Consider the following 15,520-nt stretch of genomic DNA (forward strand, 5'->3'; position numbering starts at 1 on the left):
GAGGGAACAAGTTAAATCTTAGGGTCTCAAACCTTGGACACAAATGAGTCAAATCCAGTCGCCCCTCCTGGCCTCATGAGTCAATAAATGGAGCAGCTTATTTCTTGTGGCCTCAAAATAACAAACCTGAGGGAACAGTTTCTCTCCTGTTGCCTCAGGCTGCATTTCTCTCTCTGCCTCTCTGATGCCCTTCTAGGGCTCCCTACAGTACTGCAGCATGAGATTTGTTCTACTACTTTTATTTTGAAAGTACATGCAGTCCAACTGTACCTGCTACCTCAAAGTGTTAAAAAGGGAGAAAACATGCAGTAAAAAAAGTCGGCGATATATTAAATATGATCGCGCTGTAACGAAAAGCGAGCGGTGATAATAATAAGCTGTGATGGGCCCTCTTATGGCCCATCGATTTCCAATAGCTTGGATCATAGGAAGCTGGGGGGGGGGGGGGTAATTACACTGTGCAAGCAGAGGTCGTCCTGAGCAAATATCATTATCATCAGATTAGAATGAAAGGCTGGAGCGGAGGTGAAGGAGACGCAGAGGAGACGCGTCTCAGCACACTTTGTGACCCTTCATCCGTCTCAATGTCCGCCACCTCGCTCCAACCCGGCGGGTCAGCGCTACATCACACTGACACAAACAAGTCGGGAGGGGAGGGGCCACAGAAGCACGGCTGTTCATCAGAGCGGAGCGTGGCCCGCTCCCAGTTCTGGTCAGGTGGAGAATCTTTACGACAGCCAGTGTTGGCTAACTTCAACTTTAAATTGTACTGATATGCTGGCAGAATTTGTCTTTCGCTGGTGAAGAACCTAAGCACGGCCTGGTTCTGATCCAGACTCTACAGGTTCTCTCTGGACCGGCTCAGTCCTTCTCTTCTGCTGTGCATTTTCTGGAACTTTTGTCTTGTTTTCAACTCTTAAAATCAGATTCATTCACAACCTTTAGCACAAGAGTCTTTTTGTGTCCCTGGATACCAGCAAAACTGCCGCATGTCCAGATACCTGACGAACCTGCAACCCCGGAGCAACGTTCTACAGGAAGGTCAACGTCATGTGACATCATACTGACCTCCGTCTACATTCGATTGTGTAAATGTTGATGTTACAAACAGCAGACTGCAGTGTCCCCAGCTGAACAGACCCTGTATTATTTCCTGCAGAGGTCCAAGCTCCCTGCATGCTGGTAAACCACTTGTGCTGGTTTATGAATAACACAACATATGCATAGGAGATAAAGGCAGAACTAGCGGGGCAAAGCTAGCTTTGATTGTAACTGTCAAAATAAAACGCAGTATTAAAATGCACATTTTCAATGGCGCATATATTAAAACCAGAATGCTCTCCTTTTCTCCCCGAGATGTCATTTGTGGTTCAAACGAGAGGCAGATGAACCATCCGTGGATGATGAGGTGGGCGGGAGTCCCAGCAGGACCCCCTTCCCCTCACCCCCAGTACTCCCCCACCGCCAACCCCTCACAGAGATCCCCGGTAGCCCGGCAAGAGGATATGAGCGCCACTCTGACGAGGCTGTGACGTCTCTATCTGAGCTGCTCAGCGTGGGAGCTGGCCCGGGCCGCCGCATTAACATAAACAAGGCGTGCTGCGGGGGTCCGCCTGTCAGGGGCTGTCACCGCCGAGGACAGAGGAGAGACGCCTCTGCATTAACCTCGGGGCTTATCGCACTCTCTGAACGTCCCGCAAAAAAGTGGGGATTAGTTCTCAGTCAGGAATTGCTTTCAGGTCCTTGCCACTCCTGCACGATTATTGAACTCGCTCTTCTATTCTCAGACTATCATTCTCCTCTTCCTCCTCCACCGCCTCGCCAAAGCGAGGGAATCCTTGAGGTTCTACCGGGGTGACCCGCTGGGCTGGAGGGGCACCTCTGGGGACGAGGACGAGACGCTGCTGTGACTTTTGTGTTTAGCCAGTTCAACATTTATTTCTACCATGAACGAGAACGCTGATTGTAGTTCAGCTCAGCTCCAGCCAGTAGGTGGCAGCAGAGGTTGATCCTCTTTGTGGGCCTCCCCCATTAACAAGGGAAAGAACAGAAAAAAGAAACTGACCTGCTGATTGAGGGACGAGACCCAAAACTGTCATGTACTCCCCTGTTCTGACACTATACCGGCCTATTAATAATACTGCATCAGCCTAGTACTAGTACTGCACCAGCCAGCATGTTACTGCCACTGTAGCACGCTGGCAAACACATTTATTCTTTGGTCTAATCAGGAGAGAATGTTCTTACCCAAACAAGAGGACTAAATCGGAAAAGATTTGACTCAAGACTAAATTAAAACCATCTGCCAAGACTAACGCTTCATGATTGTTGGAGTTAAAGTTTGAGACCGGGAACAGTTTGAATGAGGCGCTTCACAAAGACCCACCCCAGCGGCGAGCACGTGAGTCCCTTTGGTCCTTTCAGGCAAGTCAACGGTTCAAAGCCAGTGTACTGTTCCCGGCGTTCGCCACCTCTGGCTGAGCAGCTCTTTAACTCGCCTGCTGGTGATTTAGTCCCCAGCAATGACGCAGCTGTAAACTTCTACGGTGAATACGGCCGCCACGGAGCACCAGAGCGGCGGCTCCGATTCTTCTCCACCCTCCTCTTCCTCAGTCAGTCTCTGTGGGGCCACATGGCTCCAGGCCAATAAGGAACGACTGCAGCGTGGAGCGCCTGCGACATTGTACGAGCCTAATCCATATCTCCAGACCTCAGGCCTAATCAAACAGACAGAATGTAGGGAAGGAGTCAATAGCTGCTTAATTACTAACGAGAGCAATGACAATAACAATCATGTTCTTTTCCGGCTGACGTAATTAAGGGAGGCATGAAAGACATCGAGAGGGAGAAATGCCTCCAAGCAAGGCAGCAATTAGAGCTGCAGCCGAGGAGGAAGCTCGTGGCAAAGACACGAGACGAGCTGCCAACGGTTGCTCGGCTTCGTCTTTCGTCTAACACCTTGTCCTCCTTTCAGGCATCAGTGTCATCAGTTGGTGCCGTCCGCTGACGGCGTCCAGCTTCATTATACGTGTCCTGCCCATCGGTGGTGCGAACACCGACTTGTTAACCTGCTTTCTCTAGCACGTCGCTACCGGCTGCCATGTTTAATGACCCTCCTCCTCCTGTATCCAGCACTCAGTGGGCACAGCGTGAGACGTGGGGAAACACTCAATTTCTGTAATGGCTTGAAATGGAGTAAATACCCCCCCCCCCCCCCCCCGCATTTGTTACTCATTCAATCCCCGTTATCACTTGCTGCCTAATTTCCTGGTGCACCGACAAAGGCAGAGGGCGTTTCCATGGAGAGGGAACCCTTGTGGTTGTGGGGCTTCTCTCAACTTGGCACTCTGTTCATTTCACAGCAATTATCCTGAGTCATTCCACACATTCTGCCACAGCAACTCAAGGGAAGGACCTTTCAGCTAATTGCTTTCAAATGGAAATAAAAAATAATCACACGGCTACTTTGTCAGAATGACTCCTGTTCTGCAGCATTTGGTATGGGAAATTGATGTGGGATTCCTTTTAATGTTCCCATTTACAATGCCTCCCGCTCCATTTCCAGATGAAACCTTTTCTTTAAATGCATCTGGGATGAAGCACCGGCGCTGCACGCGCCATGAAGCTCCAGTTCCTCTCAAACTCGTGTTTGCGATCTGGTCTGTTTTGGTGGCGGCGGCGACGGCGGCTCAAATTCACTTGTGAGAGTATAAATGCGGCCACAAAATTACTATTTACTAATGTGTCACATTGCTATTGACTATGCATACAGCGCACTAGCTTCTCTTGTTTGTTTATGACTTTTCTTATGCTGAAGGAGAGGAAATACGATGGTTTCCCTCTGCTAATATTCTGTACAAACAATACAAAATAAACATAATGATTAGGTGGCGTTCAGCATACATGAGTCCGCCCACCCAGTGTCTGTTGCTGCAGCAGTCACAGATGGGATCAGATCCTCATTAGGCTTCGAAACACAAAATACACTGGCAGAAAACTCCAGACACACAGGAGCGCTGCTGAGACACGGACGTTACGCTACAGGTGAGTGTGAAGGTTACGGCATAGGTCACGCCACAACACACGCAGAGTAGAAATGCTGCAAAGTCAGCCAGCGCAACAGAAGTGATGCACTCCAGGCCACCAGGGGCAGCGTTGAGCAGACGTCTATGAGCCAGGACAGAGATACAGGAGTTGGGCTTTGGTAGCAGGATGACAAGTTGAGTGAAGAGCCATGAATTCATGAGGTCAAATCAAAACCAGCCCCTGAATACATTCCTCTTTGTCCCCAACGTTCTTCCTGTCTTCTGTGCTTTGCTTCGCTGCTGAGTCTTCATAACAATTACCAAACTAAACCAACTTCAATCTGCAAAAAGGAAACATCAACAAACGTTCCTCCTCCGTTTGCGCATTTCCTTGAGTTCCTACCACAAATCCAAATCTGCAGGTTCAGTCTCACTGCAGCTCACCAGAAATACTTTGTCGATAACGATCGTTGTAATATGAAGTGCAGTGCGCTCGTCTTTGGGGTTTACTGAGTCTCATACATTCTGGCGTTTGAAGGCTGCCAGGCGGGCGGCGTGGTTCTGATGTGTTGACGTATGGTGGGAGGCAGGAAGAGGCAGCTGTTGTTCATCTCCATGAGAGGAAGGCCACTCTGAGTGGAGAGGGGCCTTTCAGAAGATCTCTGAGTCAGAGTGAGTGGGGAGGCGCAGGATATTATTAGGGAGGTGTGCCTGCTGCCCTGCTTTTACCACTCAAATAAATGGTTCTGCTGCTTTCCACCGCACATACCTAAGTGACTGGAAAGAGATCTGACCCGATTAAACCCGTCATTCTCACAGGACCGTACACCCAATGATGCCTCGGGCTGGGGAGGCCAACTGGACGAAACCTAGCATGTGTATTTGTGTAGCCGTTAGCCTGCGAAGGTGGGGGGAACACGGATGTGATTCTGTTGTTGGATTCCCTGCCGTTAAGTCAGGTGTTAATCTGAAACAGTTACAATGAATAATAGACCTCAGTAAAAGACACAACTGGAGGCTTGTTTTTATTCTCCGGGATTCCTCGAGCTCTATCTCAAGCGAAACAGCCACTCTGCACTTAATCTCTAGTTTAAATGCACTTAAATAAATGATTGAAAGTATGGCGCAGGAAGCAAAATGTCACTGATGAGCTCCGTTTTGAAGCTTTGTGGGGAACATAAAGGCAGAAAGGAAAATGTTAATGAATTGTCTGAGGAGGAGAAGATCAGAGGAGCCAAACGAATTTCATATCACACCTAAAGACCTGGCATTTAATTAAAGTGGCCTGAAAAATGGCTGCGTGGTTGGCTGACAACAGTTTCTCTTGAAGCAAATTAAAGAAATCAATTACTGGCGTGTGAAAGTGTAATGCCAGCGCACCGGAGCCCCACAGCGTCACAATGAGACACCAGGCCAAGGGGAAAGGAGCGAGGAGAAGGGCGCCTCCGCTACGCCACATCTGACTGGCTCGGCAGCAGAGTTTATCAAGTCAACCTGTTACAGGCAACAGAGCCTGAAAGGGCCCACGCGCTGGAATGAAGCCGCAAATCAGCCGAGCTGCCTCCACAAGCCTGATCCTCCTCCACGCTGCTCCCAGCTCTTACTCATTCCCTCAGTCGGCACACAGACACGGGAACGGGGCCGCGCGAATCATGGCCGCTTAATACGGGCTACAGGTCACACGTTGGCTGTGTGCACTGAAACGCTTGTTTGAAGTCACCTTAAGAGTATAACGTCTCTGCATGTTCAGGGGGGAGGGACATGGGACAGCATGTGCAGCATGGGTCTGCGGAGACTCGGCTCCTGCACTTCCTTGAATTTGAAATGGTTTTATTGTCTGGTCTTGTGTCACGTCGCTCGTCTTCGAAAGGCTCTTTGTCTCCACTTACAAACTCTCTCGCTCCTGCTGTCTTGGTGTTGTACAGTCCAACTTCTCGCCAGAGGACAACGGTGGAGCATTCGCCAGCTGGCTAACAGAGGCTCACTCACACGAGTGCATTTGCTCAAATGTCCTCAAAGGTGAAGGTCACATGACACTGACGTTCGCTTGCTGATCCGCTTGAATTCCTGCCCTGTGAAGCCAAACCGGGCTAAAGAAAGAGAACCAGAACCAGAAGAACCATGGCCTGCTAATTCACTCCTAGGTGGCCACTTATTTGATTCCTTTTATAAATGTTATTTTAGTGCCGTTTCCAAGTGCTGCTACTCGTAAATTCCTTGTTTCTGATGTTTTATTACTTTGTAAGAAGAGAACAATCAAATTGCTTCTCAGTAAAATACCACAACAAAACTCTGTTTTATCAAAAATCCCACCATTGAATTCTTTGGGTCAATTTCAATTTGGTTCCTATTTGTCAAAATGACTAAAGTTCTGAAACAGTCGATAGTGCCCTAGACTGGGGGCTGCCCCCTGGTGGGGTCTGAGGGTACTGCAGGCATTTCAGTACCACAAGATGCATTCAGCAAGTCACCACTGGCACATTCCCTTCTTTACTTATCGTCTGATCAGAAATGTGTTCTTAGGGTAGTGATGGACCGCAGCACTGCACCGCTGGCACCTTTAGATACCTCATACAGCTGCAGATGCTGCCATTGTTACTCGTTCGTTTCACTGTTGTGAGATAAACGTCCATTCACACCAGACAAACACTGGCGTGACCAAAAGGCACTCATTTAAATCATAAAATCAACACTGAAGCGTGAAGAAAGTGTTAACGCCAACATTTACTGTACGTTCACATGGCGGTGAAGTCGCGTGCAGCTTCCTCTCATCATGTGTGGACCAAACTAGCCGGTACTATCACACACACACACACACACGCACACGCACACGCACTGGCTGACAGGTGTGAAAGAGTCTCCTCTGAGCAGAAACGGTCATTATTCTGCTGCAGCGGCGCCTCAGCATCCGTTCCCCTCGCTGGTGTCTCCCTGATAAGACGTGCCCCCCCGAGGGGCCTGCTGGAGCCGGTGGACCCGTCAGGGTGGATCACAACGTGCCAAATGTCACCGAGTGGAGATGAGAAGGAAGTCAATGTCCTAAAAGTGACTGTCATGTGTCGACATTCTGGGTCGGCCTCTGATGTTCAGCGGAAACATTCAGGGTCAACAGAAGGAGTTCTGCAGCGGTCGACAGGCTTTTAACTTCGTTCAGACGGGCAGAGGAGACGATTCAAAGGAGAACACGGAGGAGGTCGAGGCGAAGCAGGAGGTCCTGGGATTCACACCCACCTGGGGTCAGGTGCTCACGGGCAGGAGGCGCTCTTAGTGAGGACTTGAAGGAGAATTATTACCCGACTGTGAGCAGCTTTAAAGTTTAAGATTCTTTTTTCCCTCTTCTCAACACCAAACACACACCGTTAGCTGCTAGCTCGCCAACATGGCGTTCCAAGTTTTAGAGAAGACGAGTTGAAAACCTTTATCCAACACAGTGGCTTCTCTCCTGGGGAGCGTTGCAGCTGACCAGGGGTAGAAGCACCAGAGTCCAGCGGCTTAACAGGTTTGTGATGCTGGGTTACAAAGACGTCCAGGCCAGAAGAAAAGTTACAAGCTTCCGGGGCGCAGCACTCCCATTCTGCTCGTTCTCCTCTGAAGATCAATGAGCACTTCCGGTTCGTGCGTTCTGAAGGTGACCACGGCACCAGTAATCATTCTCATAGGTCTTTGAACAGATTGCTACCATCCACTTTCTATAAAGTGGGTTTATAACATGAAAATATTCCCCAACCCACCCGTGGGCCCCAGCCCACAGCTGCAGCGCTTGTGTTTGTACAGCAGGGGGGGCCGGAGGCCCCGGAGAGCTTTGGTGCCAGATTAAGAGGGTCAGATGAAGTTTGCGCTCCCCTCCGGGCCGGGAAGTGCGTGTTTGATGAAGTTCTCATGGCGGAGATGTGAGCCTCGCGAGCCTCGGAGTCCAAAACACTCCACCGAATCCTGCTGACGGTGGACGGCGCGCGGCCGGAGTTAATAAGAGAGGCGCGATGAATATGAATGAGGAGAATGAGAGCTGATGAGCGCGAGCCCTTATCTCCATAAAGATTAGACGGCTCCCTTGAACCCCCGCCAAGGACGCACACAATCAAGGACACATTTGAAGAGTTGGCCTGTCTGGCAATCTGATGCCCGCTGATAAGATTACGTCACAACGAGATGATAACGTCTGCTGCGCGAGAGCGGCGAGCATGATCCTCCGCGCGGGGGGCGTGGAGCCACGCTTCCATTGAGGGTCTTTCTGAAAATCAATGAAGGTTCTGAACGCTGCGCAGACCCCCCCGAGACACGGGAGCAGGAGATCTACGCGCGCGTCTGGCTCGTGTCAGGTACATCACGCACCGTCCCGCCTCAAGGTGAAGCCATCAAAGTGTCAGTGACTCACAGGAACTCAGCAGACAGACAGACGGAGCGTCAACAGCCGAGTTAGAGGCAAACAAACAGCCATGATGACCAGAGAGATTAATCTGCTTTACTGCCGGGCCTCAGAGCAAAGGGGGGGGGGGGGGGGGATCCACGGTGGAATCAAAGCTGTAAAGTCAGCTCATAAACATCAGCAGGCCGCATGCAGAAGAGTTCTGGGATAAAGTTCTAGCAGATAAGATAAGTTGGTGAAACTTTGCTCAGCAGAGATGCTAAGAGGACGATTCCCGGCAGCCTGAGACGATTTCACCTGTGGAGAGGAAAGGTGAGGTGTCGGCCATGCTGTGGACCGCCGGGCTGTGCCTCCTCTGGGCCTGGACCCTCCTCGCGGCGCCCTTCAAGCCCCCCCAGCAGAAGGTGCTGCTGGTGTCCTTCGATGGCTTCCGATGGGATTATGACCGTGACGTGGACACGCCAAACCTCGACGAAATGGCCAAGGATGGAGTCAAAGCCCTGTACGTCACCCCCCCGTACCTCACCATCACCAGCCCGACTCACTTCACCCTCCTGACAGGTAACAGGTTCCATCCTCTGGGCGTCATGTTTACTGGGTTTACTGGGCAGAGGCTGAAACAGGGGAACTCTTTGTGACTGAATGTCTCAGGGTCCAGCAGCTCGTGGTTGGTGAGATGATCCAGCTTGGAGGGCTGAGGCATGAACATCTGCTCCTTTTCTTGTTCTGACGCTCAAATCAGCAGCGCCAGCTAAAAGAAACTTAACTTCCTTGAAATTAAATTCCACTAATCGCCCGAGTTGGTGGTGAGACCTCGTCCAAAAGCGTCACACCACTCAGCTGCTTCAGCTGACTGAATGTTTCATGAGGACGTGTCATGGCGTGAATGAGAGCGGACTGACAGGGATTCTCCCCCGCAGGCCGCTACATCGAGAACCACGGCGTCATCCACAACATGTGGTTCAACACCACCAGCACAGAGAAGAAACCCTACTACCAGACCCAGTTCGTGAACGAGTGGTGGGACAATGGCACGCTGCCGATCTGGATCACGGCGCAGATGCAGGTCTGGGCAACCGCCATCGTCTCCGTGTCAGAGACGGTGGCCTGAGGTCAGCTTGGGTTCCTTTATTCTCGATTGATGCCAAATGCATCAAATGACGAAGGACTCCAGGTGACCCTTGACCGCCAAAGTCTTTCCAGGTCTCGAGTCCTGGTGGACAGGAATCTTGACCCCCACCTTTGACTACCAACTTCTGTTCAGTTCATCGCTGTTGGTGCAGCGTCTGATGACTCATCCGGCACCAAGGGGCTTGTGCTAATTTTGCATCCAATGAAAATGCCTTCCCTGATTTTTTCGCCCCGCCTCCATCACGCGCCCCCTAACGAACACCAGTCGGGCTGCAATCAACCGAAGAAATTCTTGGTCGACTGAAGCCCTCAAATTTCCACTAAAAATCGACTACTTTTATACATGAAAACTCTACTGTGTCAACTACCAGCACCAATCAGAATTTGGTCGAGCCAGAACGCATCGGCTACTAAATCGACCAGTCGACTGGGAGATTCCGGCCCTAAACAATCGACTAACACAATGAAAGAAGCCGATTGTATTGGAAAGTCTGACGAGTGCATTTCGTTCTCACATTCAACACAATACACAATAATTCTATATAATACTATGTAGTACTCCTATATATAATGTACTTCAAGAGGCTTTAAGGAGATGAATTCAAACTGTGTGTTGGTTTGTTTGTGTGTGAGTTACAGTGAGAACAGGCGGAGTTCCGTAGTACTCAAGGTGCCTCCGTTCTGTCCCTCCAGGGCCTGAAAACCGGTTCCCTCCACTTTCCTGGAACAGCATCCAGCTACCAGGGTCAGGTCGCGCTCGTGCGGGAGGTGGAGCCACTGTTTTACAACTACAAGAACGAGACCGCTTGGAAAGAGAACGCTGACAAGGTGATGGGCTGGTTCCGAGACCAGGATTTGGACTTTGTGTCGTTGTACTTTGGTGAGCCGGATGGCACCGGACACAAATACGGCCCTGACTCCCCACAGCGACGGGAGATGGTGAAGCAGGTGGACAGAACAGTGGGCTACATCCGGCGCTCTGCTGCACGTCATGGACTCAATGACCGCCTGAATATCATCATCACCGCGGACCACGGCATGACCACGGTGTACCGCAACGGGCTGGTGGAGGAGATCACCCTGTCCAAGATCCCAGGCTTCTCCTTCCGCGATCTCTCCTTCCACCTGGTAGATTTCGGCCCCTCTGGGATGCTGCTGCCGAAGCCAGGCAAGTTGGAGAAGGTCTACAACGCCCTGAAGGGGGCCCATCCGCACCTCCACGTCTACAAGAAGGAGGACATGCCAGAGCGCCTCCACTTTGCCAAGAACAATCGCATCCTTCCCATCATCTTATGGGCCGACGCCGGATACGTCATCAACGGGGTGCGTCAATCATTCTATTTTCATGTCCTTTCCCAGCCGTGGTTCCTTCTGCCAACCATTGGTACACGTGGTGGGATCGCCGCGTGTCTGAACCAAAAACCTGTTTTAAACAATATTTCTGAGCATGTGACGAGGCAGGCTGGATGGTGAAAGCGTCCAACAAGGCTTCGCTCTAAGAGGTCGAGGTTCAAGTCCTGTTGGGGTCCATTCAGTGGGTTGGGGGCCATTGAACTGTTGTTGTCCCATGATAGGAACCAAAGAAGAATCTTTTGCTGATGGAAGTATGCCCTTATCCTGAAAGGTAGGTGGCGCTATGCCCCAACGGTTGGTTGTCGTCAAAATTCCTTCTGGTTCGCCAAACAAGTAGGTAGCAACAAGAGGCATCACGAGACAAGAGGAGAGTTCATCAAACGGCCATCAGAGAAGGAGGAACAAAGACATGCTTCCTGCAGCAGGCACAAGTCGTCTCAAGTGTTCAGCCTGGTTGAACTGCAAGTTTCCAAACTTTAACTGGAGCCACGGTATTTTTCTAACTTCATCCAGTTGTGTTTTATGCCTGAACTTAACTGTGGCATTGACACATAATAGAAAATTACTTTTCAAGGGCGACTTTCATTTCCACAGCCTGACTTGTCAGTTATAAAACGCGACACAGATATAAAATAAGATTATTCCTGGTTTGCAGAAACATGCAACTTCTCAGTCTGCTAACTGCGTCAGTTTGACAGAAAATGAACTTTTGTGCAGAACTGGGACAGGTTGCGTTTTCTCTGACACCACTGCTTTGGAGCCACACGCAGTAGCCCACAGCAGGTACTCCTCAAGTACTCCAGAGTAAACAAGTTTACTACGAGTTCCTAAATTACCGAATGCAGTCTTACTGGAGTGAAGCCGACGCCGACACATAATCCTGTTTGTCAGGCCAATAAGGACTTGAACATGAAACAGACCTTCGTCTCCACGCAGTTTCAAGAACCTGAGCGGTTTTTCGTGGCTCAGCTGTCAGGAGGAAACTTGGTGACTTCGGTGTAAAGAAATGCTGCTTGCCACCATGTTCACGAGGTTCCTCCTCCACCTGTGTTCCACTCCTCCAGACGGGCAAACGGACCACCTCCTGGTGGAGGTCATCGATGTGTCATCAGCTACCACGAGCGACAACAACTTCTACAACACCCACGTGTCACGTTGTCGTGGTCACGTACTGACATCAGCAGTAAACATGCCGCCGACTCACGTGATGGCGCTGATTTACAGTCACAGATAAACGGTGTCTATGTGCCGCCTGGTTTGTGCTGCGAATATCCTGAATTCCTGCTCCGCCTTCCTTCAGAAAAGATGCTAATTTGGTCTCTGCAAGTGGCGGAACTGGACTCTTCTCAACCAGAAAGCAAGCGTTAAATTCTAATCTTAGTACATTTCAATTTTAATCAAGTGCGTTTGCACGTGCTCAGTCTAATCCGGTCCAGGCTGATGACATGCAGAGCTCTCAAATGCTTCATGAAGCTATTCATGCCTCCAAATTCTAAATTAGCATTTTCATTTGGCTCCACCGTGAGGCAAGTTAGCAGCTGAATGTGTCCCTCAGTACTGAGACTCATCAAAAATGAAATGGCGAAACAGGTTACATAAGGACTGCAGGTGACGGCCAAGGCTTCACAGCCTCCTCACCCGGGGTGAGTCTGATGCTGATGAGGATCAGCGTGATGAGGCTGTCAGATTAGACAGAGTAAACTTAATCTTAGGCACTTTCTGACACGGGAACCATTAAAGATGCATTAAAAAGATCAACCTTTTCTCTCCTTGGCAGTGGGAGGGAACCATTCTTGGCGTGGGGATGCCGCCATGCCTTAGCCAACAGCCCCCTCTGCTGTTGACATCACGTCTGAACCTCCTTATGTCACAGGTTTAAAAGTAATTGAATGAACCTAACTGGGTCATCCTGATGTGTCCTCGTCCCTGCAGTACTTCCCCGTTCAGTTCAACAAGGGAGAGCACGGCTTCGACAACCAAGACACGGACATGAAGCCCTTCTTCAGGGCGGTGGGCCCGGCTTTCCACAGGAACCTGGAGGTGGGGCCCTTCGAGACGGTCAACATTTACCCGCTGATGTGTCACATCCTGGGCATCCGGCCGGAGGTCAACGACGGCCACCTGAACGCCACCCGACACATGCTGGTTACGAGCGCTACCTCTCAGGGTGAGGGTTCATCGGGCTAATGAGCCTCCCCCCGTGGCCCTGAACGCGTGCCGCTCCTGCTACATTATGAGGAGGTTCATCCATCATTTCCAGCTTCGCGGTGACTCCGATCAGACGCGGAGTGACTGCAGGTTCCACCTAGCGAGGACATCTGCAGCTCAGGTTAGGGAGATAGAGGTGTCCTGACCGGCGAGGGTCAAGTCATGACCGAGGAGAGCTCGTGATCAGGACGCCGTCCCCTCCGATAGGACGCTTGTGATTCAGATAGTTTAGTTCTCCAGCCTCGAGAGACCTGACACTCCTGAGGACAATCACGATTTCAGAAAACACACGAACTTGCAGGGACGACTCCTACCGGGGAAAGAGAGGTCGTTTTAAATTTGCTGCTCAAAATTCTGTATTTTGCCGGAACCAAAACCCTCTCTATAAACAGATTGCAGTTGCATTCTTCAATAACGCAATGATTAAATGTTGTCATGGCAACAGTCAACGTTGACTTCGGCTGCGGAATTTTAACCAATTGTCAGAAATCCAATTCCAGTGGAGCAAAGATGGATATCTCCAATTCAAGATGCGGTATTTTTCATGGAAGTGTTCTGCAGCTCCACGTGCTGATCGCCCCCGCGTCCAATGAGGAGAGAGCCGATTATGACGCGTCGCTCTCGTTTAGTTCATTACTCGCTCCCTCTCAGTCGTGGCAGTGGTTCAGTTTCATCAGGATTCCGTCCTGGCACTTTGCTCCCGCGGGAGGATCTCGAGAAGTGAACCCAGTGAAGTACCAGGTAGAAGTATTTGGTGTTTGGCCTCCGAGTACCAGGATGTGTAAGTCATCGTCATAGCGCCATCATGTGGTGGGTCAAAGGTTCTGCTGCACATTCTGGATCTGCGGATGCTGGTGATGAAGGCAAGAGGGAGCGAATGGAGGGGAGTCCGTCGAGTCGTCACCTGTCTGCTCTCTCTGCTGTCGTTCAGGTGAGCAGGTGGGCGTCCAGCAGGGCGCCGTCCTGGGCCTGACGGTGCTGGTGGGACTGCTTCTTGTCGGCTTCATCGTGATGATGTCACACAGAGCCCTCAGCAGCAGGCGGAGCCGTGAAAGGTATGCAAGGATTCCTTCGGCCCGTAAAGCTGTGATTAATTCACTGGAGTCAAAATTCAATAGTTTTATTTCCCTTTTCTCTGTCTCAGGTCAGAAGGTTCCGAACACCCTCCCGAGAAAAAGAAAGAAACTTCGTTTTGATCGAGACCAGAAAAATAAAAACATCAGTGCAGGGGAGCTCGGCGAGTTTCTCCCGATTGATTTTGTAATTAAATTCAATAAAGAGTTGGCCGGGAGCCTGGTCCTCCTCTGACAACGTCAGAGGTTCTTGAGCCCGGTCACGGCACTTGGAGCGGGGCGCTGGTGCCCTCTGGTTCTACGTGGGTGAAACTTCCAATGTGTGAATACAGGAACGTGTACTGGATGTCTGAATGAATTCCATGTGTGATTTAACGGCCCCGTGACGTCCTGGGCCCGGTGGACTGACCACTGCTGGGAATGATGTCATCACGTCTAACAGGCCGGTTTCTAGCGGGAACATGGCGGCTACGCGAGGCAAGCAAAGGGTTGCAGGCGGACGGGAGGCAGCAGCAGCGGCCCGTGTTGGTCAGGGTGATGGCTCCACACCCGCTCGGAGGTGGAAGGGGTCCATCAGATGACGGCGGCTGCCGAGGGACATATTTAAATACTCGCACCCCCACATGCCCGCCTCTCGCTATGCTTCGCCGCGTCAAACCCACACCAAAACAAAGTACTTCCGGTTACAAATTTCAAAATAATTCTGATAAACTGAAGGGTTTTAATTTGTTCATTATGATCCTTTATTAGGATTAATTTTTAGCTTTCATTTAAGAAGTAACATTGTTTTTAGGGGAATAATTGTGGCATGTAGGCCTTGATCAGTGAGTAGCATCAATCTTAGCTTAGCCTTTTGCCATTTTAGCACTTCAGTTCTCTTATACACTTCATATGTTTAAGTTTTTTTTAATTATTTTATGCTTTGTCTATATTTTAAAATTAACATTATTTTAACATTCTCAGTGAATTCACTGACTCCCACTACCATTGCTAACAACTAACAGTTTTCCAATTAATCGTGCAAGACTTCTTTGCAGTAAAATATTAAAGAATATTTCTTGTGTTTGTCTACTTGCCTGTGTTATTTTTAGGCTACTCAATGAAATGTGATTTGTCATATTATGCTAGTTAGTTTGTGTTTCCCTCTGACACGTCTCTCCTCCTCTGTACTTTTACTTCTTCGGCCAACTGTAACTCTCCAGCAAGAATTTTCCTCTGGGATTAATCAAGTTGGTGTTCCGTGTCAGCTGCACTTGTTTCCCTGCAGCTTGAACTATTTTGGGAATTGCTTTCATATCAGGTTTTTTTAATGAAGAACAAATTTATGTCTGATTTTTTTAATCTATCAGAGGGCGACAGCTGCA

At 50.0% G+C, this 15,520-nt stretch overlaps 2 protein-coding genes across 2 annotated transcripts in view; one reads left to right on the forward strand and one right to left on the reverse strand.

Moving 5' to 3' along the window:
• nog1 (noggin 1) overlaps positions 1-15,520 on the reverse strand; it is an 87,986-nt gene that overhangs the window by 19,301 nt on the left and 53,165 nt on the right. The gene's annotated exons all lie outside the window — the stretch shown is intronic.
• Positions 8,454-15,217, forward strand: LOC147244540 (ectonucleotide pyrophosphatase/phosphodiesterase family member 7-like). Its single transcript, XM_086185657.1, has 6 exons — positions 8,454-8,952; positions 9,312-9,457; positions 10,216-10,845; positions 12,808-13,042; positions 14,015-14,138; positions 14,228-15,217. The coding sequence occupies exons 1-6, from the start codon at positions 8,718-8,720 to the stop codon at positions 14,277-14,279; spliced, it is 1,422 nt and encodes a 473-aa protein (XP_086041783.1). The 5' UTR covers positions 8,454-8,717; the 3' UTR covers positions 14,280-15,217.

This window comes from Aulostomus chinensis, chromosome 18 (genome assembly GCF_037954235.1).
Source record: "Aulostomus chinensis isolate RoL2024-O1b breed Wild chromosome 18, RoL_Achi_v1.0, whole genome shotgun sequence".
Lineage (NCBI taxonomy): Eukaryota > Metazoa > Chordata > Actinopteri > Syngnathiformes > Aulostomidae > Aulostomus > Aulostomus chinensis.